Source organism: Halichoerus grypus, chromosome 5, assembly GCF_964656455.1.
Source record: "Halichoerus grypus chromosome 5, mHalGry1.hap1.1, whole genome shotgun sequence".
Classification (NCBI taxonomy): domain Eukaryota; kingdom Metazoa; phylum Chordata; class Mammalia; order Carnivora; family Phocidae; genus Halichoerus; species Halichoerus grypus.
In genome coordinates this window covers 156,007,228-156,030,749 of record NC_135716.1, presented here as the reverse complement: position 1 = coordinate 156,030,749, position 23,522 = coordinate 156,007,228, and the positions used below count along the sequence as shown (strand labels likewise).

Genomic DNA, 23,522 nt, shown 5'->3' with positions numbered 1-23,522 from the left:
CTTCCCCGTTGCCCCGGGAAACCCCGGGTTGTAACAATAACCCGCTGACGCGCTTCTGGGAGGGATCCTGCGGAGCTCGTGGGCGGGACAGCTCGGCTGCGGACCAATGAGAGAGCTCGGGCCCCGCCCCTGCTCCCCCTCCCCCAGCGCTGAGCAGGGGGCGGGGTCGCTCCCGCCTCTCCTCCCCCGCTCCGTAGGCGGCGCTGTTGCGTGCGGGGGCTGCGGTGGGGTCGCCCCAAGCCGGGAGCTCCGCGCCCCAACCCCCAGCCCGCGGGCGGGGCACCCGGGCAGGAGGAGGATTCCGTGGCCGCGGGCGGGCACGCCCCGCCCTCTCCCGCGCCGGGCCCGCCCCCTCCCCTTCCCCCGCCCATCCCGAGGTGCAGCCGGCGCTGAGCGCGGCAGGCGCGGGAGCTGGCGCTGGAGCCGGAGCGGCGGCGGCGGCGGCATTCACGGGGCGGCGGCGGCGGCGGCGGCGGCGCGGGCTCCGGCACGGGCTCCGGCATGGTGCAATCCGGCCTCCTCCCGGGAGAGCGGGGCCCGCGCGCGGGGCCGGCGCCGGGGGAGCGGCGGCAGCGACGGTGGCGGTGGTGGCTGCAGGCGCAAGCAGGCGGCAGGTGCTAGAAGCGGAGCTGGGCGAGGTGTGTGCCCGCTGGGCTCCGGGGCCGCCGCTCCCTCGCTGCCCCCATCTTTCCCTCCCTTCGGGATTCCCAGCGCGTTCAGCCCCCTGTCTCCGCGTCCCGGCCCATGGCGCCCCGCGGTTGAGCCGGCGCCGCCAGGGACCCCTCCCGCGGGCCTCCCCGGGGCGCGCAGATCCCGGAGCCGCCCGCCCACCCTCCGCGGAGTCTCCCTCCCCTCCTCGCCCGAGCCGGGCGGGACCATGGCTGCGAAGCTGCGAGCGCATCAGGTGGACGTGGACCCGGACTTCGCGCCGCAGAGCCGGCCGCGCTCGTGTACCTGGCCCCTGCCGCAGCCCGACTTGGCCGGCGACGAGGACGGAGCGCTGGGTTCAGGGGTGGCAGAGGGCGCCGAGGACTGCGGGCCGGAGCGCCGGGCAACGGCCCCGGCGATGGCCCCAGCGCCGCCGCTGGGCGCGGAGGTCGGACCGCTGCGGAAAGCGAAGAGCTCCCGGCGGAACGCGTGGGGGAACCTGTCCTACGCCGACCTCATCACCAAAGCCATCGAGAGCGCCCCGGACAAGCGACTCACGCTCTCGCAGATCTACGACTGGATGGTCCGTTACGTGCCCTACTTCAAGGATAAAGGCGACAGCAACAGCTCGGCCGGCTGGAAGGTGGGAGCGCCCTGCTGGGGAGGGGAGCTGGGGTCGCCGGCTAGGGCTTCCAGGGGCTGCTAGGTGCGTCCGGGTTCCCGGGGAGCCGTCGGGAGGGAGGCCCTGGGGCACCCCTAGGGGTCACGGAGTGTGTGCCCGGGGAGTGGGGCCGGCCGGCAGACAGGCGGGGGCGTGCTGGGAGCAGCTGTGTGCGTGCTCTGGATGCAGGGTGGGAGGTCTGGTGAGGTGACAAGGGACTGCCACTTTGAGGCACCCCCGAGGGACACCCCCACCCCGTCCATGGCGGCATAGCAGAGGAACCCACTCCCAGGCCTCAGATATTAAGGGGCCCCCTCTTAGCCCCCGCGAGTTTGCTTTGTGTGTTACTCTTGTTTTACCTTCTCCACCGGGGCACCCTCCTTAAAGAGCTGAAATAATGGCCTGGGGCCAATGCCTGCTTTCTCCCCAGATCTTTCCCACTACCCTCCCCGGAGCTGGCCCCAGGGTAAGGAGTGCGACCCTGAGCTCACAGTTCTTCCTGTGGTGCCAAGAGTTCACCCTAGGGCACCAGCCAGCCTGGGGTGGGGAACTGGTCAGGTGACCTGGAATCTGAGTTCTCCATGGGGCAGCTGCTGTCCCCCCTTGCCTGGATCAGCATGGTGGGCTGGTGATGACCTCTGCTGGTGTGAGGGCAGGGTATTGAGGGCTGGGGAATCTGTCCCTTCCCACCCCAGGCTGTCTGGCTTCCACTTCCCTGGCTTTCGGAGCCCAGATGCATTTGGGGGTGAAGGGAGGGGCAGGGGCACCCTTGGGAGGCCTCAGTGCCATCCAGTGGAAAGGGGGGAGCCATCTTGGGAGAGGACAAGGGCTTGACTGGATTGTGGCCTCCAGACCCTCCTCTGGCCATCTTGTTGGGGAATGGGGATAGTCGATGCCTTTGCAGGAGGAGGAGGTTGGGGGGTGGGGGCTGTGCCTAGGGCCTGTGAGCTGTTAGGCTTCCTATGGGTGAGGGGTCTCTGCAAGGGAGGTATGCCTAGATGGAGGGAGGGAGCCATGCCTGGTAGTGGCTGCAGACAGGGTCAGAGGAAGGAGGTGTGCCAGAGAGGAGGGGAGGCTGGTGGACAGGAGCAGCTCTGGTTGCCCAGTGGCTGCATTGTAGGGGCCGCAGTGCTCTGACCTGGGGCCCTTGGCTCTCAGGCTTCATGCTGGCGTCATGTCTGTCTCTCTCTGGCCACTATGTGGTGGAGGCACAGGTTGGAGGAGCACCCATGAGTCTCCAGTCTCCTTGGGCTCAGCCCCCACGAGAACACTTACTCCTCCTAAGTGGGTACTGCCCTTGGGATTTGCTCCCACCTCCCTCCCTGGCCCCATGCACTGTCCCACCTTTCACTTCTCCCTGTAGATATACTTCTTGTCCTCAAGAGCACAGAGTTCAGATGCCTCTTCCAGGAAGCCTTCCCTGACCCTTTTTAGCTAGCTAAGGGCTCCCTCTTCCCTGGCCCTCTCCCTGACTGTCATAGGGCTCAGTCTTTTGTGTCCTCTTTCGTTTCCCCTCCCCACCCACCCATTAGAAGACAGCGGCAGTGGCAGAGCGATCTCGGTGCCCACGGCGCCCAGCATAGAGCCTGGCACTGAGGAGCCACTGGCGCATGTCTGGTGAGAGTGTGAAGGAACGGGTGGCTGGTGCAGAGGATGCTGAGGCTGGGGAGGGTACTGTGGGCCAGAGTAAGCCAGGAGGGCTTCCTGCAGGAGGTGGAGCCCCACCTGAGCTTGAGGGATCAGGAATGGTGGGGGCAGATGGCAAGGGGAGACGTGAGACCGGAAGCCGAGGGAGACCTGCAGTTCCTGAGGGTCTCAGGGCCAAGTCAAGGCGTCCAGGGGCTGCTAGGTGCTAGGTGTCAGCCACCTTCAGGCATCTGTGCCAGGTGTCTCCTTAACGCTCTCAGCAGTCCCTGAGGTAGGTTTCACTGTCACCGTTTACAGAGCTGGGCACTGAGGCGCAGAGTGGAGGCGTGAACTGCCCAAGGTCACGCAGTCGGTAGATGGGAGAACTGGACTCCAATCCAGGTGTGTCTCCCGCCAAGGCCCCCTCCCCCCTCCCTAGCCTCCGGAATAGTGTCCTGCTGGCACTGGGTGTGGGAGGCGGACACAGACAGCTTTTGAACAGGGGCAGGTCTAAATCCTAGAATGTGACTGGGAATGTGCTTGGAGATAATTTAGTCCCTGGACTTCATTTCTTGGACGGTGAGCCTGAGGCCCTGGAAGGGGCTGGAACTCCTCAGGTTGTTGGTGAGTGGCAGGTGCTGGACGGTGACCCAGGTCTCCTGCCCGCCCACTGGAAGTGGTGTCCACGGCACCACGCTGCCGGGGACACACTGGTTCTCCCTGCACCTGGCTCAGGGAGGAAGGTGCGCTGGCAGGCTGGCCCTGGGCTGGGGCATGGGAGAGGGAGCCTGAGGCTTGGGCTCCTGACCCAGGCCCTGGCAAAGACCACCCAGGCACTGGAGGAGGGCTGTTCAGAGGGGCCTCTGGCCTTTCCCATCTTATTCGGTCAGTGGCTGTCCTCATTCTACCCCACCCCCCATCCTTTTCCTCCTCTCATTCCTGCCCCTGCCCCCATTCCCATTCAGTCCCTCCAGGGAGCGGGTGGAGGGACCATCCCCAACTCCCAGCCAGCCTGTGTGTTAGCAGAGGCTGTGGGACACCTCAGGTGCCAGGGCTGGGCCCATTGTTCCTCTCCCCCCCGTGCCCCCCCCATAAGTGTTGCACCTGAATCCCGGGGGTACACCAAACCCTGTGTTAGATGGAGGGTGGGGGACCAAAGGGGAAGGCATCAGGCCTCCACACCCAGGCAGGAAGGGCCGGAGGTGGGGGGCAGGGGTGCAGGGAAGGCAGGTTAGATCCCCTGGGAGCCCAGGCAAACCCACACAGAGAAGGTGGCACTTGATCTGGGCTGTCTTCATTGGGGGGTAGAATTTGGAAGAAAGTCTCTCAAGGGATGTTGACTGCAGATGCAAAGGCAAGGAGGTAGAACTGTAGGAGAGGAGAGGGTTGGGCGGGCCAGGCTGGAACCAGCGGCTGCTAGGGATGGCAGGGAGGTGGCATGGGAAAGGCAGAGTGGGCCAGATCAGGAAGGGCCCATGTGCTTGGCTTTTGCCCTGTGGTCCCACCTGTGATGTGGGGAGGTAGTCAAAGGTGCTGCGGATGGGAACAGGAGGCCAGATCAGCAGCAGGTGCAGGACCCCCAACAGGCTGAAGCCTGCAGACAGGCTGGCCTTGGTGCTGGAAACTCCACCAAAGAGGCTGGTAGTGTTTCTCTCAGGACAGAGGGTCTCCAGGCCCTGGATGAGGGCTTGGACAGGAGGTTCCCCTCCCTCTTCAGTGTCTTAAAAGTGTGGATGTCAGACAGCCAGGTAGAGCCTCCCACTTCCTCCCAGATGCTCCAGCCCCACCTTCCCTAGCACAGGACTCCTCCAGGAAGCCTTCTAGACTGCTCTGGGTCCTGGGTGCTCCTTCCACTCAGCGCCCCTGGAGTTGTTCAGCCTGCTTTTGTGTTTCCTGGCTGCCAGCTCCCCTGGGAGCTCCCAGGCCAGGCCTGGGCACCTCCCATTCCTGTCCCCAGGCTTGATGGGGGAGGAACACAGTGGATGGGGACTTCCCTTCTCCCTCAGGGCCTGGAGCAGCCCTGCGGTTGGGGGATGGGATCAGGAGGGGTAGTGCTACCCCCATCTGGCCCATGCTGGCCAGTAGGTCTTAGGTGGGGTGGAAGGAGGGACTGATCCAGAGGCCAAGAGGAGGGTCCTGTTACAGCCAGGCTGAGCAGTGGCTGTGAGTGCAGAGGGCTCCCCCTTCTCTCCCCCCTCCAGCTTGCTCCAGCAGGGCTCCCTCCTCCTTCTTTGTCCTCCGGGGATCCCCAGCCCCAAGGGCTGGTGGGGGTGCGGGAGGAGGCGGTGTGAGCCCCGGTTGGGGGGTGTCCTCACCCCCCGCCATGCACGAGCGGGGGGCTGGCAGCTGCCCGCCTCCTGGGCACGAGCCCGCGCCAGCCGCTCCTGGCACAGTTGCTGGCACGCCCGGCAGACTCCCACGGCCACCTGCTCACACCCACCCACGAGCGCTGGCGCGCTGCGGGCCCTTCCGGCTTCCCGGGCCTCCCGGCGCCCCTCCCCCGCCGCCCTGCTCCGGAGCCCCCCCCCCCGCCCCCCACACACGCAGGCCCCCTCGCTCCCGCCAGCCAGCCCCAGGCCCGGCCCCCTCCCTGCGCAACTTGGGGAGCTCCCGAATCTGGGTGCTCCTGGGAGGCCCCTGGGGTGGCTGCGGGGAGAAGGAGGGATGGGGAGGCAGGCAGACAGACAGACGGACAGACAGGGTGAGGGCCCCGCCTGCCACCTGGCGCCGCTCCAGCGGGACGATGGCGGGCAGCGCCGTGCCAGGCGGTAATTGCAGACAGACTAATTTAAAGAGATGAGACGGTTATTTTTAACTCGTGTTAAGGTAATGAACGGCGCGGGGGGTTTGCGGGTTCGAAAGTTCAGCGCCCCCCCAACCCCCACTTTCTGTGGGTTGGGGCCCCCCTCTCTGCACACCCAGAGGACTCCAGCTTCAGGACTGACTGGAGGTGGGGGTCTGTGCCAGGGACCAGGAGGGCTGAGAGGGCCTGGAAAGAGGCTCCCCCTAGCCCAGTGCAGATCCGTTTGCATCCTGGCCACCATGTTTCCAGGGGGTGTATTAACATCCCAGTTTCCAGGGTGGAGAAGTGACTTGCTCTGGGGTCACATCCTTAGAAAGTGTCTGGCCGGGAAATTGGACCCCTTTTTGACCCCAAAACTCAAACTTTTTCTGTGCCATTGGGGCTGGAGGAGAGGGCTTGTGTTTGGGTTTTGAAAGGGCGCGGGCTTGTTCCTTGCAATCCAGGGTCTTGTCTTCAAGTGGCAGCTGGTGGTGGCCCCCATACAGGGTCTTGGGGGCTGTGGAAGCCCCTCTGTCTGGGTCTTGTGAGGGGTGAGGGGGTGGTGGTCATGAACTGGGTGTGGCCATAGGCTTCTGGGATCTGGGTGTACTGGCTTTAGCCAGGGGAGCTGCCTCCTCCCCTCACTGTCTCCCTTACCTTGTGGGAGGCTCACCAGCAGCCCCTCCCTATTTGCAGCCTATGAGCCTGCCTCCTAACTTGGGGGTGGGTACCTGGGAAACAGGTCACGCATTGGGGCCCACTCCTTCCACCTCGGAATCAGACTTCACGTCTCTAGGGGAGGTGGGGAGTCATGGAACCCAATATCACCTTCCACGCCTCCTTCCCCGGGCTCAGTCTCCTTCTCACACACCCCTAGTGACTGAGGGCTCTGGCCTCTGGAGCTGCCCATTCTATTGCTAGACAGGTCTTAAAGTTGTTAGCACTTCCTTCCTTCTCCCTGGCAGTGGTCCAACCCCCTGGAGCATCACTCCTCTCCTGGTGTATTAGTTCAGCTGTTTGGGTCAGCTGGAGTTGCGGAGTCCAGAGCGGTTGAGGGGTGGACAGAGCACCCACAGAGCCCCCGTAAGGGAACCTGATCCAGTGTGTGTGAGCTGGAGCAAAGCTCTTTCCCATTCTGATCCTTGACGTTCTCATCCGTATCCACAGGGCCTTAACTGGATCCCTGGTTCTTTCAGGTCTGTGACTGACCAACACTGTGGTTCTAGGAGCCATGAGGGGTTAGTTGGGACCCAGGGCACAATGTACTGATAGGACTTCTCAGGGGTGCAAACATGTGATTACAGGTGTGGATGGACTTGAACTTGGGACTCCTGCTTGGGGATGCCTACTCTGACCCTGGCAGTACCCAGGTGGCAAATGTACTTTGGACACAATGAAGGGAGTGCTCATGGCAGTCTCAGTGGGCCCCCAGAGCAGACAGATGGGGGGTGCAGGGTGTTGGGTGGGCACTAACTAAGGCTCTGGGGCCTGGGTAGGGTGCTCAGGGGGACAGCTGGATCTGGAGCACCCCCCCTTCCTCCTGGCACCCTGGTTACCATAGAAACCAACTCCTGTTTGGGAGGGTTTGGCTGTTTGCTGCCTCTCCCCACCCCCCAACCCATATGTGGAGGTGGGAGGGGGGCCAGGTGGCGTGTGGGGGAGGGGCCTCCCACACCCTCCCCCTGGGGCCTCCCTCTTTGCAGAGAAACCTTTCTGGTCTCTAAGGGGGGTGCCTCTTGTGGGAAGGGGAACCAGAATTAAGAAAATTAATGTCTGGGTGCTAGGCCTTTGGGCACTTCACATACGTTGTCTTTTTACATCCTACCTGGACCCTGCCAAATATGTGTTAACAGCCCCATTTTGCAGTTGAGGAAATGGAGGCCAAGAAAGGTGAAGTCACTTGGCCAGGGCAGCATAGCTGGGACGAGGCTGAGCCTGGATTTAGACACAGACCTATCTCTCCCATGTTTCTCCCAGCGCTGTGCAGTCTCAACCCCACGCACCCCAGCCCTCCTGCCCCAAGGCTCCCTCATGCTCCAGAACCCTCTGGGGCTCCTCAGTCCCCCCTCGGAGCCAGCCAAGCTTGAACTGCTCTGTATGGACTCCTGGGCCCTCAGCTGGCCTTGGCCAGGCCCTGCCCTCCCTCCTGCTTTTCCTGCTGCCTGTGTTCTCAGGATCCCCTTGCTTTGCCACCTTTACACCTCATACCCCTGCTATTGTCAGATGCTCATCAAGGCGGCTCCTGACTCTTGGACTGATCCCTTGGGCCACCCCTCAGAAAATAGGCTGGGTGCTTGGGTGGACTGAATACAGGCCCACCTCCCAGGTGATTCTGGAACCCACTGCATCTCTCTGAGAATTCCTGCCTTAAAGCCTTCCTTGTTGGCCATCCTGGTTGATGATCAGAGTCACCTAGAGGCTTTTAAATAACACAGGTTTCCCGTTCCCATCTCAGACCCTCTATATCAGACCCTCAGAGGGTCTGATTTTAACAGGTCTGTCTACTGATGGACCAGATTCTGAGCCAGTGACTTCGATGGTGGCGTCCTGGACTCCTGTTTGTCCCTCCCTCTGCTCCCAGTGTAGACCAGCTTCTTCTCTCAGCAGGCTACCCAGGTGGAGCCCCCTCCCCTCCTCCTCACTCTTTTTGGGCCTCCCAGAGAATTAAAAGCCAGGAAGTCAGCTCCAACACCAGATGCCCCAGCCCCAACACCTTCACCCTCCTGTCTTAGGTGTCGTGTTGTATAGAACACAGCTGGAGAGGATGGAGCCAGCAGCTGGGGCCGATGCCCTCAGCCACTGAGGGCCTTTGGCTGCAGGAAGGTGCGTGGTGGCGTAAAGACTCAGCAAGCGTCTGGAACTGGCCCAGTAAGGACCTAAAAGCCACAGCCCCTCTTCTCCGATCACTCCCTATGTGTCCAGTGCGGTGCTGTTCCTACAGGGGCCTCACTTAGCAGGACGCTCAAGGCCTTGGCCCCCTGGTCCCAATCAGTCTCTCCAGCCACATCACTCTGCTCTTCCGACCCTCGAATCAGCCACTGAACTATGCTAGCCCAGGGTTCAGCCGCCAGGTGCCATTATATACATGCTTTCTTCTAACTCTTGTCCCCCACCGTCTGCCCTGTGAAGCCGCTGCTGTGATTTTCCCTGTTTTAGGAGGAAACTAAGGCTGGAGAAGGAAAGTGGCTTTTACTGTATCCTGCTGTAAGTGACAGAAATAAAACTCCCGGGGCTAACTCTCCCTAGCCCACTGTTCAGGCTAGGCCAATCCAAGCTGACAGACGCGCACACACACACACACACACACCCCTCGCCCCCCTGCCACGCCTTGCACCCCCCCTCAGCCCCATCATTGTCTCTCTGCTCTGTCTTAGAGTTTGGCCCTGAGGCTTCCAGTCTGGGGGGGATGGCTCCAGGGGCACCTGGCTCCCTCTCTCAGACAGAGCTCCCCGAGGGCAAGGCCAGACCAGCGTGTGCTGTGGTGTTCGCTACCCCCCCTTCGTCCCCTCGTCTGCAGGCCCAAGGCTGAGGACAGCTTCCTCCATGCACTTGAACCCAGGCTTACACCTGTTAGTGCTGCTGAGAGGAACCAACCTGGCCCCCTGACCTTGAGTGACCCACAGGTTGAGTTGGGGAGATAAGATGAGGACTCCTGCGTTTGATTCAGGGGTAAAGATTGCTCAGGGTCATGAGGGAAGGCCAAATAATGAGCTGTGGGTATTCGGAGGTGGGGGAGGGGAACCAGACAAAGGAGGTCAGACCTTGGCGTCTGGTTCTGTTGGTCAGAGCACAGCAGGACTTGAGGCTGGGGAAGCAAGCCAGGGACTGAAGGGAATGGTCTTGAATATCTGGCCAGGGACCTGGCACTCCAAGCTGGGGAATAATCTAGGCAGAATGATCATTCAGGGGTGGCGTGGACAGGGGAAAGACTGGCTTGGGCACCCAGTGTGGGCCTGGCACTGGGGTCCAGGGGAGAAGATGAGTCTGACGGGGTAGAGGCCCAAAGGGTCTAAGAGCAGGCCTGAGGTGCCATGCAGCACCCTTCGGTACCCGGGGGGGTCTTAGAGGTGAGACTGTGGTGTGGTTAGGAGTCTTGGGGGCAGCAGGGAGGACCAGAACCTAGCTCTGCCCCTCACCGTCTGTGTGGCCTTAGGCAACTGAGCCTGTTTTCTCCTCTACAAAATGGGATGATAATAGGACTTATGCCCAAGCTGTGTGGTGAGAATTACAGGAGAGATACATATAAAGTCCCCATGAAATCCTAGCAAACACCCTTACTGTTGTACATCGCTCTGGGAAAGGAAAGGAATCCCTTCTCCACTGCTGTGTAGGGTGGGGATCTGGGCCCTGATCCTTGAGAGACACTGGCTTGTGTGAGTGCGTGAGTGTGCATGCGTGTGTGTGTGTGTGTGTGTGTTGGGGGAGAGTGGTCCTTCCTCTAATGCCCCCCTTTCTGTCCCTGAGGTGTCAGCTCTTCAGGATGTCCAAGCTTCCACCTGCCCCGACCTTGACCCACTGTTTTCTTGCCTACAGAGCCTTCCTCGTGGCCTTGGGAGGCCAGCAGGCAGGTTTTAGGCTCAGTATTTTCACAGATGAAGGCAGTGGTTTGCTCAAGGTCACCCTTGAACCCAGGGCTGCCTGCCCCCGGACGTGGGCTTCTCTTTGCCCGCTGGGAGGCTGTGTGACCTTGGATATGGCCCTCCCCTCTCTGGCTCTGAGTCCCATCTAGAGACCCGAATTCCCCTCCCCCAACACTCTGGGAAGCTGCTTGGCCTCCTCCACCCCGTCTGTCCCCTCCCCCTGTCCTCTGCTGGCCTTGCCTTCTCTGTAACCTGAGCCGGGGCTGTGGGGGGAGGGGGCTTGCCCCTCTGCCAGAGGCACCTGCCAGCTGAGCAGATGTGAGGGGATGAAGGCCCCCCTCCCCCCAGGGGATCTTAGGCTCTTAGCGCAGCTAGGCTGGGGCTGGGGCTGGGGCATGCAGTGCTCAGCACACCCAGCCCTGGCCTCTGGCCTCTACACCCAGAGCTTACCCCGAGCACTTGTTCATTTTTCAGGGGACATTCATGCTCCAACATGTCCTGCGAGGACCTCTCAGAATCCAGAAGACAGATGGCAGATGAGGGCTGGTGCCCCGGTCTGGGTGGGCTGCCTTGGGCTCCTGGAGCCCCTTGGCATAGGGACAGAGGGCCAAGGGCAGTCCCTGGGGGTGAGGCCAGTATCTGTGCGGGTGGCCATGCCCCTGGGAGAGCAGATGGTTCTCTTGGCGCTGTGCCCACTCTTCCTCTTTTTCCCCCAGGAGCCAGCCTACAGGGCTGGGGCACAGCTGCTGGGCCCTCCCCAGAGCTGGGCCCAGGGCAGGGCTGGGTGAGGTCACCGCAGCTGCTCCCAGGGCCTGGGGCAGGGGTGTAGGGAGGTGCTGCATGCAGAGGGAAGGACAGGGCTCAGATTGAGGAGAGATAGGGAGAGGCCTGGAGGGCTTTGCATTTAGGGATCCCCGTTAATCTTGGATGAGGGAGGAAAGAGTCTTTGGAGGACTCAATGAGCCAGTATGGACAGCCCCACGCCAGCTCCTACCCCAGGCCCACCCTGGAGCTTCTGTCTGGCCTGGGCGCCTCCTTAGAGGCATCTCAGGGTGAGAGGCAGAGCAAGGGCCCTGGGTGTGAATTCCTTCCCGCACCACCACATACACCATGTGACCTTGGGCAGCTCCATTTGTCTCTTGGAGCCTCAGTTTCTCATCAGTAAAATAGGCACACTAAACCAGCTCAGAGGATCGTTAAGAAGACAGTAAGATTTTAAGCGTTGTGCCGGCACAGTGCATAGCACATAATGAATGTTCAGTAAACGGTAGTTCCTTTTCTTTTTTTTTTTTTTTAAAGATTTTATTTATTTATTTGACAGAGAGAGAGATAGCGAGAGCAGGAACACAAGCAGAGGGAGTGGGAGAGGGAGAAGCAGGCTCCCCGCTGAGCAGGGAGCCCGGTGCGGGGCTCGATCCCAGGACCCTGGGACTATGACCTGAGCTGAAGGCAGACGTTCAACGACTGAGCCACCCAGGCGCCCCTGGTAGTTCCTTTTCTTACTTGACTGAATTCTCCGGAGGAGCCTGGAAGTGCTGAGGAAAAGCAGGGAGGTGGCAGAGACAGCAGGAACTGGGGGGGTGGGGGGTGGGGGGAGCAGGAGGGAGGAAGCAAGGCCTGGAGCTCTGGCCTGAGGTTTTGCTGAACAGAAACGGCAGAGAACGGGAGGGCCTGAGTGGCTTACGGCTGCCGAGAGCTCATCGCGTGTGTTGACTTTACTGTGAGCCGCGGGTTGCCCCGCGGAGTTCAAGTGGGGAGCCAGCTCACGCACAGTTATCCTCTGGTTTGCGGTTCTGTTTCTGCAACAACACTGAGGTGGGAGCAACACCTTTGGGACTTGCAGGGGGAAGTAGAAAAATGTCACAGAGCTCGCCTTGCTGGAGCGGCAGGGCCTGGTCAAGCAGAGAGGGAAGGAGGGGCCGAGGGAGCGGACTGTGCAAAGGCCTGGCAGTGTACGACATCCAGGGTGGCTGGAGCCCCAGTGGGCCGAAGGGAATGGCGGTTAGGAGACGGTTCTTGTATGTCGGTCTGGAGTTGGACCCAAGCCCACAGGTGATGGGGAGCCATGGGCTCTGGAGTAGAGGTGAGCTTTGACTTCTACTGCTGGTTTGCTTGGACCAGGCTAGGTGTGTGGGCTCTGCTCTCTCTGGGGTGGGGGTGGGGGGATGCCAGGGCCTGTCTTTTGACCTCGTGCCTTGCTTTGGACGTTTGGTTCCTCCTGGCCCCTGGCTGCCCACTTCTGTTCCATGGCTGACCCCAAGCCCGATCCCCTGTTGACAGCTGTGGCCGTGGTGCCCCCACCTGCCCTTCTACCCCTCCTCCACTGCAGAGCCTGGGATCGAGGATTTGCACATGGCCTCAGGCCTCTCCAGGTCACCCCCTTCTGCCAGGAAGCCTGCCGGGACTGAGCATCCCAGCTTGAGCCCAGGTGGCAGAGCAAGGGACCCTCAGAGAGACTGTGGCTCTGAGACAGGCCCCAGCCTGGGGCTCCAGAGTGGGGTGTCGTGTAAAGGGTGGGACAGGGGCAGCTCCGGGGGCTCTGAGTCAGGGAGAGGATGAGATTCTTGACATGTAGGGTCCCATCCAGGTCTCAGCCCTCCCCAGGAATACTCTTTTACAGGGGAGGCCCAAGGTCACATGAACGCAGTTGGGATTTCAACCCTGCTCTCAACCTTACTTCATGCAGGAAGGGAGGGAAGGAAGGAGGGAGAGGGCCAGTTGGAGCCATGGAGGGGGTCAGAGAACTCACACAGCCCCAGAGGTGGTCTCTGCCCAGGGAGCATCATCACCATTGGGTAGGCCAGGTCAGCTTCCTGAAAGAGGGGCTGGGCTGAACCTCAGACAGTGATGGAACCTGGAGGGGTGTTTGTACCTGGCTTTGGGCTTGGGCGGATGGGCACAGGTCCTAGGACTGAACGGGGAGGGTCCTGGAATTCCCCAGATGTCAGGAAGGTCAGGAGGTAGCAGAGGACTTGAGGTGGGTGGGGACACAAGATTTGGCCGATGAAAGCCAGGAAGCTTGGGCTTGAGAACCAAGGCAGGGATGAGCATTGAGGTGGGCGGGACGGTGTCCCCTGCCACATTGGGGGAGGGGGTGAGAAGAGCCCTGGCTTTGGAACCCAGCAGCTCCATGACTGCGCAGCTTTGTGGCCTTACTGAGCCCACTTTCCCCTCTTTGGAAAATAGCGGCACCTGTTTGCAGGATGGCTATCAGGATTGCATCTGAAGAACCGAGCCTGGGTCTGGCGTGTGGTTGGTGGTGCCCTTCTCCTGCCTTGGTATTTGAAGCACGTGCCAGTGGTGTGCTGGAGCTGGCTTGCCTTGGCTCAGAAGAGCCAGTCCTGCACACGTCTGCCCAGTTCCGTACTCAGTGATGTCATGCTGGCAGCTTACAACTGGCCGCAGAAATCAGCAAAAGCTACAAATCAAATCAGGTGGGATCTTTTCCCTACTGGGGAGCTGGAGGAAATCAATCCTATGGGCCCTTTTGAATGCTGGAGGGGACAGAATGGGAAGTGCGGTAATGGCGGGGCACTGGCTGGGCCGAGCAACCTAGAACTCTGAGTCCCTGGGCCCTTTTGGTGTGGGCGGAGATTGGACAGAGTCATAGCGCCAGGCAGCCCTCTGTAGGCAGGGGATGGGAATGGTGAGACCACTCTTGTCTCCACGTTCTCCACACCCCCCCCCCGCCCCGCCCCTGCCCCGGGCGCTCTGGCGGGCTCGGGCTCCGAGAAGGGCGAGCTATCGGAGAATGGAGCTGTGCGAGAAGGAGAAATGAGGTTGTAGTGGAAGATAAACGAGGTTGTACTGTCAGGGAATGAGGTGGTACTTGGAGGCAAGGTGAGGCTGCATTATGAGATAGATGAGGTTGTCCTGTCAGGGGCTGAAGAGTAGTTGTAGGAGAGGTGACGTCCTGCAGGACCGGTCGGGTTGCACCGGCAGAGAACACAGCCCACCACAGGCAGAAGGAGAGACTCGGACTTGGAGGATAAATGAGGGTGTCCTGCTGGATAGATGAGGGGGCCCGTCAGGTGAATGGAGCGCTGTTAGCAAATGAGGTTGTACTTGCTGGATAAATGGGACTGGGGTGCTGGATAAATGGGGTTGTGCTGTCAGATGAATGCATTACTGCTCGTGGGCGAAGGGTGTCCTGGGAATAAATGAGGGCGTCCTGCTGGATAGATGAGCTGCCACCACCAAATGGATCAGACCCTGTCTGTGCGGGAGGCACCGGCAGCAGGGATGAGGGGGTTCTCTCCCCACTGGGGCTCCCGGCGTGTCTTCCGGCCCAGGTGGGACAGGCTCTCGGAGACCTCGGTCGGCCCCAGCGATCCCCGGATGACTCAAGTCTGGGCAGCGGGAGGGAGTGGGGAGGGGGCCTGGGGTGGGCAGGTGCACGGTCACCCCCTGAGGCCTTCCCCCACTTCTCACGGAAACCCTGACCCTCCTCTGCGCTTCCCTCTGTGGATCAGGCTGTTCCCGACTTGTTCCCATGCTTGTCTCTCATTCTGCCTATGTTTCCTTCTCTCAGCCCAGTTTGGGGAAGCCCCTCTCATGTGCCAGCTACTCTGCCCCGTTTCCTTTAATTCTCCCTGCAACACAGTATTACCTCCCCCTTACTCTCTCTCTCTCATTCATTCGTTCAATGAACATTTATTAAATGCCTGGTACGCATCAAACACATGGGGTAAAGTCAAAAATGGACGAAAATCCCTCATGAAACTTATATTCTAATGTGAGGGAAACCAGACAATAAATAATAAATACAGAATATAAATGAATTATATATTTATATATAACTTACATATTAATTTATTAATGTATGTATACAAACTATTAATTAAGAAAGTGATCCTTGCTTTAGAAAAGCTGAGAGCAGGTAAGGGGGCCAAGAAATGGCAGGGAGGAGGAGCAAAGGGTTAGAGTGGTCAGGATGGGCCTCATTTTGGCAAAAGATTCTATCTGCATGCGGACTCGAAAGGGATGAGAGATTGATGGGGGTGTCTGGGTGAACAGTTTTCCCCTGAGACAGAGGCCCCAGGGCAGGACCGTACCTAGCAGGTTCAAGGAACAGGAGAGAGGAATCGAGCAGGATTGTGTTAGGAGAGGAGTCTGAGAGGTCATGGAGGGGCTCGTGGGTTATGGCAAGGCCTTTGTTTTTTACTCTTAGATGGGGGGCATCTCAGGGTTCTGGGCAGGACTGGATGTGATCCAAGCTACTTAAAGGGCCACTCTGACTGCTGGGTGGTAGAAGGCTGTAGGGAGGCAAGGGTGGGAGCAGGTAGCTGTTTGAGGAAATAGAGGTTCAAAGCATCTTGCCCCAGAGCTGCACTGCTCATGGGGTATTGGATCCAAAACTGGAATCCAGATCCAACACCAGAGCCCATGCGCTTTCAACTGCACCAGCCTCCTCTCCCAGGTGGGTGAGGCCCCGAGGGGCGGGGGGCGGGGTTGCTCAGCCTCCCTAGCCCGGGTTCCAAGGGAGAGGGGGATGGGCGTGGATGTAGCTCACTGTGCCTTCCCCCTGCGCTGGGATGGCCTGCCTCCCGAATCAGGGCGGTCCGACCCCCCCCTGATAACCTGCCCCAGGCCGGTGTGGAGGTGTGGGAGGCGTGAGGCCCCCGAAGCCGGGCCCAGCTCTGGGCACTGGGGAGCCTGGGCATGCCGGGGCCGTGGCTGTGGTGGCGGGTTGCTAGGTGACTCTAAGAGGGAACCCTGGTTACTGCTGCCTGGCAGAGGCGGCTCCCTCCTCGGCCTCCCTCACCTCCTCTGTGGCCTCTGGCCTCCCAGGAGGCCTTGTGGGGGAGTTGTGATCTGCGCTTGCCACTGGATCTTGGCTGGGAGCTCTGATTGGTACCAGGTGGCTGGGCCCCGAGGAGCCAGACTGGGCTTCAGGGCCTGGACTTCCCTCAGGGGCCACAGCCCCGGTGCACGCCTGGTGCCCAGCCTGGCTCCACAGGCAGAGGCCTAGGTTGTCCTTAGGCAGCTCTGGGCTCCCTCCCCGGGTGACCCTGGGCAAGGTATGGCAGCCCTCTGGACCTCCACGGGCCCATCCGTCTGGCCTGCACCATCCCTCCACTGGGGCCAGGTTTTCTACGAGAGTACCAGGGGTGCTGAGCCAGCCCAGCTCCAGGCACCCCGCCCCCGCTCCCTGATGGCTTGAGTGTGTAACACTCCATTTTGCGTTAGGTTCCATTTGCGAACAGAGTTCCACTACTTAAAAAAAAAAAAAAAGTTTGGGACACCTGGGTGGCTCAGTCAGTGAAGCGTCTGCCTTTGGCTCAGGTCATGATCCCAGGGTGCTGGGATCAAGCCCCACATCATCCGGCTCCCTGCTCTTCCCTCTCCCCCTGCCCCTCCCCCCTGCTCGTGCTCTCTCCCTCTGTCTGTCTCTCTCTCAAATAAATAAATAAAAATCTTTTTTAAAAAAGTTTGAAAACCTGTGGACTGGATGAGTTCAAGAACTTGCAGTGTCAAACTGAAAAGGTCACAGAGTACGGTTGGCACATCTCATCAGTACCCAGGCGGGGAAACGGGCCCGGAGAGAGACGGACAGGCTGCCCCAGGTGAGGCTTGGTGGGGTGAGAAGAGCACCGAGCCAGGGGTCAGGAGGCCTGCGCTCGAACCCCTGCTCTGCTACCAGGTCCTGGGTGCCCTTGGGCAAGTCCTTTCTTCTCTCTGGGTCGGATCAGCAGTGGTTTCAGGCTGGAGCTCCGGCTCCCTGGGGTACCTGGCCAGACAGGGAACAGAGTGGGGGAAGAGTGCAAACCTTCATAGGCCCAGAGCAGGTGCTCTTGGTAATCGAGAACATTATTTTTATATTCAGAAAACTTAGATGCATTATGAAGTATAATGCAAAAATCCCCCTGAATGCTAAAAATGAAGCACGAGACTTAATGGGAAATTTTGACCTTGCGACATGCCCCCAGTCTTCCCATGCTGCCTGCTTCTAGGGATAGTTTACATGGAAAGTTTGAGAAGCACTAGAGTCCTGGCTTCCTGAGATTCTTTGGAAATTCCCTGACTCGTTTCTCTCCGGCGTGGTGGAATGTGATGTCCTTTAGACTCAGGGCGTGAGTAACCTGAAATCAATACCTGGCTCTACCATCTGCACTGTGGGACTGGCAGCTTACTGAACCTCTCTGAGCCTCACTCTCCTCATCTGGAGCTAGGGATCACAATCCCCGAGTTGTATGGAGTTTGATAGACTATGTGAGATCAAGTACTTATAACACCTGGGGCTGAACAAGCAGGTACTGAGTGGGTGCTGGCACTTGGCGATGTCCTTCCTCCTCCCCCCTCCCCCCAGCACTCAGACTCAGGCTGGCACATAGTGACACTGATAAAGAGGTGTTGCCTGACCGACCTCCAGCTGGGGAGACGCTGGGAGGCGGAGCCTCTGTGCAGCCAGACAGTCTCCTGGGGAGAACGGGGCCCCCCGAGACCTCCGAATACAGGTGTGCTGGAGGGGCTAGGGAGCCAGGTGCAAGGGCAGGGGTGGGAAGGGGGTATCTACTGGAGGGAGCACCACTCCCTGGGGCTCTAGCTCCCCTCTTCACAGGATCCCAGGAGAAGCCCAGGCAGGGCAACGCTGGGAGGGGTCTTGGAGCTGTCACCTCCCAAGACCAGAAAGTGCCAGCGATAGGGAGGGGGCGGGGTGCCCGGAGAGTCAGGGCAGTACCTGGAGCTGGGAGTGGGAGTGGGGCAGCAGGAAGGAGCCCTCCTCCTGGAGACCGGTGGGAAGGAGGCAGGAGGGAGGGCCCTCACTGGCCAGTGGTTATGGGGCTGGGCGGACAAATAGATTAGGAGTAGGTCCATGAACTGGGTTAGATCTGGAGTGCTATCTGGCATTGTGGGACCCTGGGCAAATTACATCATGCCTCTGGGCCTCTGTTCCCTCGTCAGTGAGACCGGGCAATGCCAGCTTCCCAGACTTGTTGGTGCCTAGCACACTTATACTCAGGACAGGATATTAAGGAGGTAGAGACAGAGCAGGTCTGTTGGATGATCTCAAAGTGTGGTCTTCTGGCCAGAGTGAGGCCTTTAACCAGTGTTTATGAGCACCCGGTGCATTCACCAAACACGTACCCACACACATTACCTCAGGTAGTGATCTAACAGCTATCTGAGGTGGTTACTGAATGGTGCCCATTTTGGTCCAGGTCGTTCACTGAGGCAACTGAGGCTCACCGGAGATCGAGTCAAGAGCCATAGTCACATAGCTGGGTGGCTGAAAAGAGCCAGAGAGCCAGGCATCCTGCCCATCCTGCCTAGCCCTTCTGATAGCCAAGCCCATGCTCTTTCCACAGCAGTGCGTGAGGCGGGAGGTCAAGGCCACCAGGTGGCGGGCCCCAGAGGTGGGGCAGGGCAGCGTAAGTCTCCCTCCTGCAGGTGCCTGTGGGGAACCAGGCTGTTGGAGCCGTGGCGCTCCCCCCGCCCCCGCCTTCTTGGCAAAAGTGGGCTGTGACATGGGGAGCGCTAGAGACTGGCACGGCAGAAATTTCGAAGAGAGTGTGTGCAGGGGTGGCAGAGGCGGGGCCCAGGGAGGTACCGAGCGACAGCAGAAGGGGCTGTGTAGCCCTGGGCAAGCCACTTGACCTCTCTGAGCCTTGGTCTTCTTGTTGTAAATGGGGATTACATTTAGTCCCCCACCCCCCGATTTGTGGGGACTTTGTGAAGCTTCTACCAGAATGGGGCTTTGGGGGGCAGAGCTCCTCTGCTTTAGGTGGTCAGGAAGGGAGGGCAGGCTGGAGAGCTGGGCTGGCCTGAAGGTGGGCGCTGAGCAGAGGTGGGGTCTGAGGTCCCCATGGCTGATGGATGTGCTTTGAGGGCCTTGCTGGGAATCTAGGCTTCTATAGTTCACAGGAGCTCACAAGAGTTGGGGGAAATTTCAGAGGAGTTTCAGGTCTCTACCCACCTTAGGGACCCCCAGCCTTTTCTGCTTTCCCTGGCCAGGCCCTCCCAGCAAAGGGTTAACAGTCTTCTCTACCTGCAGTTGCATTTTAAAGACACGAAATTAAAGCAGGTAATTTATTCTCCCCACACACGAAAGAGCAATTAGTTCTAAACAGGGCTTAATCAGTCACCGCGAGATTGATTTCTGGAGCCCTGGGTTTTCGGGCTCCTGGCGCCATGCCAGGCTGGGGAGGGAGGGGGCAGACAAATGAGCCGCGGCGGCATGAGCCCTTACATAATCTGCTGGGGGGCCCTGGCAGCCTGGCTAGCCCCAGGCGGGGCTTGGCTGAGCTGGGGAGAGAGGGCCCTGCTGCAGTTCCTTAAGAGTAGCCCTCAGGCTTCTGCCTTGCCTCCTGGGGAGAGGCCAGGCCCAAAGCTCTAGCCCCACCCTCTGGGAGGTGTGCGTTGTCGGGGGAGGGGGTGCCGGGGAGAGGGAAGAGTGGTGCGGTTCTGGGGTATAAGGTGGGCATTCCTGTCCAACCTGGTACTTACACCTGTTCTCCCCCTCTTTACCCCATTCACCCTTCTTCATTTCTGTTTCCTCCCATTGCCCCTTCTGGCCCTTCTCATTCCTCTTCTCTCACTTTTTTCTCTGTTTTCTCCCCCTCCTCTTTCCATCACTTCTTCCTCTTTTTTCATGGCCTCCTCGCTTCCCGCTCCCCCACCCATGTCCTTGTGTCTGGCCACAGAACTCCATCCGGCACAACCTGTCGCTGCACACCCGTTTCATCCGCGTGCAGAACGAGGGCACTGGCAAGAGCTCCTGGTGGATGCTGAACCCCGAGGGCGGAAAGACAGGCAAGACCCCTCGGCGGCGGGCCGTGTCCATGGACAACGGGGCCAAGTTCCTGCGCATCAAGGGCAAGGCGAGCAAGAAGAAGCAGCTGCAGGCACCTGAGCGAAGCCCCGATGACAGTCCCCCGGGCGCGCCAGCCCCGGGGCCTGTGCCTGCCGCAGCCAAGTGGGCCACCAGCCCGGCCTCGCACGCCAGCGACGACTACGAGGCGTGGGCCGACTTCCGCGGCGGCGGGAGACCCCTGCTCGGGGAGGCAGCCGAATTGGAGGACGACGAGGCCCTGGAGGCCCTGGCACCGTCGTCGCCGCTCATGTACCCGAGCCCGGCGAGCGCGCTGTCGCCCGCGCTAGGAGCGCGCTGCCCGGGGGAGCTGCCCCGCCTGGCCGAGCTGGGGGGCCCGCTGGGCCTGCACGGCGGCGGCGCGGGGCTGCCCGAGGCCCTGCTGGACGGCGCGCAGGACGCGTACGGGCCGCGGGCCCGGGCCGGGACGCCCGCCTACTTTGGCGGCTGCAAGAGCGGCGCCTACGGCGGGGGCGGGGGCGGGGGCTTCGGGCCGCCGGCGCTGGGCCCGCTGCGCCGCCTGCCCATGCAGACCATCCAGGAGAACAAGCAGGCCAGCTTCGCGCCCGCCGCCGCGCCCTTCCGCCCGGGGGCGCTGCCCGCGCTGCTGCCGCCGCCGCCCGCGCCCAGGCCCGGCCCGGTGCTGGGCGCGCCCGGGGAGCTGGCGCTGGCGGGCGCGGCCGCCGCCTACCCCGGCAAGGGCGCGGCCCCGTACGCGCCGCCGGTGCCCTCGCGCAGTGCCTTAGCCCACCCCATCAGCCTTATGACGCTGCCCGGAGAGGCGGGCGCCGCGGGCCTGGCGCCGCCGAGCCACGCGGCCGCCTTCGGGGCCCCGCCCGGTGGCCTCCTGCTGGACGCGCTGCCGGGGCCGTACGCGGCGGCCGCCGCCGGGCCGCTGGGGACCGCGCCCGACCGCTTCCCGGCCGACCTGGACCTCGACATGTTCAGCGGGAGCCTCGAGTGCGACGTCGAGTCCATCATCCTCAACGACTTCATGGACAGCGACGAAATGGACTTCAACTTCGACTCGGCCCTGCCTCCGCCGCCGCCCGGCCTGGCCGGGGCCCCGCCCCCCAACCAGAGCTGGGTGCCGGGCTGAGGGCCGCCTCCCGCGCCCCGGGTGCCCCGCCCCGCCCCCAAGGGGCTTCTGTCTTCCCGTCCTGATACCCTGGGCCCCATCCCCGATTCCAGCTCCACGGGAGGATCCGGGAGGCAGCCCCAGGCCTGCTAGAGACGTCCCTCAGAAGCTGACCGCTGAGGGAAGTGGTAGGGAGGGGCTGGGGCACCTGCCATTCCTGCCCAAACTCCTGCGACCCGCTCCTCCTCCCTCCCCCCGGGGCAGGAGGCCTGGGCGGAGCGGAATTTCAGGCTGGGTGGGAGTGGGGACGAGCCAGGTGGGCTGCGCTGGTCGGGGATACCAACCAGGAGGTGTGGCACAGGGCTGGGGGCGTCTCCGAATCTTCAAGTTTCATTTGCAGGGGCCCTCGCCGCGACGGATCACGCACCCCAAACTCCGGATCTGATTCCCAACTGACACCTTCCCACTGGTCTTAGCCTCACCCACCCCAAGCCAGGAACCCCTCCCGGAAGCACTCACACCTACCTGTTGGCTGTTCACCCTGAGCTGTTTTCCTTCAGCCCTAACCCCCTGCTTAGAGCCCCCATTCCCATGGTTCAGCCCCTCCCTCCTATCCTTGCAGGCCCTACCTTCTCCTCTCTCCTCTCCTCTCAGGTTGGAGTCAATCCCCCTTCCCACCCCCACTCTCCAGTAATGGTCTCAGCCTCTCCAGCAGGCCTCAGCTCCGGATCCACCCCCAAACCGACACCCCTTTCTCCATTCCAGTCCTGCCTCCTCTCCCGTATTTATAAGTGTCCGGTCGGGGCGGGCTGTGGGCGCGGCGTCCCCGGCGCATATCGTAGGCAGTGTACCGTGGCCGTGCCGTCAGCGTGTGCGTGTGCGTGTGTGCCGTGTCGAGGCCGTGTAGAGTGCATTGTACAGCATATTTTCATGAATAAAATTGTTTTAAATATTTCCCGCGCCTTGGGCTAGCAGGGGTGGTGGTGGCAAAGGAGGAATATCAGCAGGGATGGTGGGGGGTCCCTGTGCCTGAACCCCTCTTGTGGCTTTGTGTCTGAGTATATGTCAGCATTCCCTGATGCCTGTCTGCTCAACACACGTTGGTTAAGCGCCTACTGAGTTCTGGACGCTGGCGATGTCCTGGTGTGGAACTCTGCACCTGTTTCTGTGAACATATGCAGGCAGGAAGTTTCTGGTTTGGGGGGAATTCTCTCCTGAATACATAAGCCTCAGAGGTTGGGAGAGAAGGCACAGATATTCACTGAGAACCTGTTAGCGTCAGGTCCTGCATTAGGTATGATTTTTGTTCCCATTGTGCAGATGAGAAAACAGGGTCAGAAAGGGAAAATGGCTTGGGAAGGCAGGGTGGGATAAAGGAAGGGAGGCCTTTGAAGGTACACAGACTTCTCTTTGAATCCATTCCCTGCCTTTTGCTAGTTCTGTGCCCATGGGCAAATTTTCAACGTCTTACTTTCCTGGTCTAGACCGTAGGATAGTAGCACGCATTGCCTGGATTTCTGCTGAGGAGTAAATGAGAAAAGGTGTGTAAAATGCTCAGCCCTGCACTCATTCATTAATTCATCCATGGAAGATTTAGTGAGCACCTTTAAGTGCCAAGGTCTTGTACCAAGCATTGGGGCTGCCAGAGAGAGCATCAGAGGCACAATCTCCGCCCTCAAGGAACTTAAGAGGCTCAAGGGGGACACAGGTGAGTAAACAGGTGATTATCGATCAGAGCTGTAATGAACGGAGGAGACAGGCTGCTGTGGGAATGAATGACATGCCGCACCCATCCCAGGCTCGAGGAGTCAGGGAAGGCATCCAGAGGGGGTGCTGTCTCACCTGAACCTTGAAGGGTGAGTTGGCACTGGGAAGGGAGGGATTCAGACAGGGAGGGAATGGCATATTGAGAGGTCTGGAGTCGAGATCATGTGGGTTCCAGAACCAAAAGCAGTTTAGTGTGGCCAAAGCAAAGAGATGGAGAGATTACTGATGATGGGGAGGCAAATGGGCCAGAAGGGGGACCTCTCCCGTCAGTGGCCAGGCCAGAGGTGTCAGTGGTGACTCAAAACAGGAGGGGTTGGGGAGGGCAGTGGGGCAGGAGGGGAAAGGATGAATTCCCATATATTTTGGATACAGAATCACTGGGACTAGTTTTGGATTGGACACAGGGGGTGAAGGACAGGGAAGAATCAAGTGATGCCTGGTTTCTGGTTGGGCACCTGGACGGGCAGGGCCATTCCCTGAGGAGAGCATCGAGGTGGGGGGAGCCCTGGGGAAGATGGTACACTCAGCCTCAGACAGGCTCCTTTCAGTTAGGCTCCACGGAACCCTTG

The 23,522-nt window shown here is 60.5% G+C and overlaps 1 protein-coding gene across 1 annotated transcript; it reads left to right on the top strand.

The window, feature by feature from the left end:
- Window positions 1–441: 441 nt before the first annotated feature.
- On the top strand, window positions 442–22,141 carry FOXO6 (forkhead box O6). Its single transcript, XM_036102925.2, has 2 exons — window positions 442–1,291; window positions 19,942–22,141. The coding sequence occupies exons 1-2, from the start codon at window positions 878–880 to the stop codon at window positions 21,205–21,207; spliced, it is 1,680 nt and encodes a 559-aa protein (XP_035958818.1). The 5' UTR covers window positions 442–877; the 3' UTR covers window positions 21,208–22,141.
- The last annotated feature ends 1,381 nt before the right edge of the window (window positions 22,142–23,522 follow it).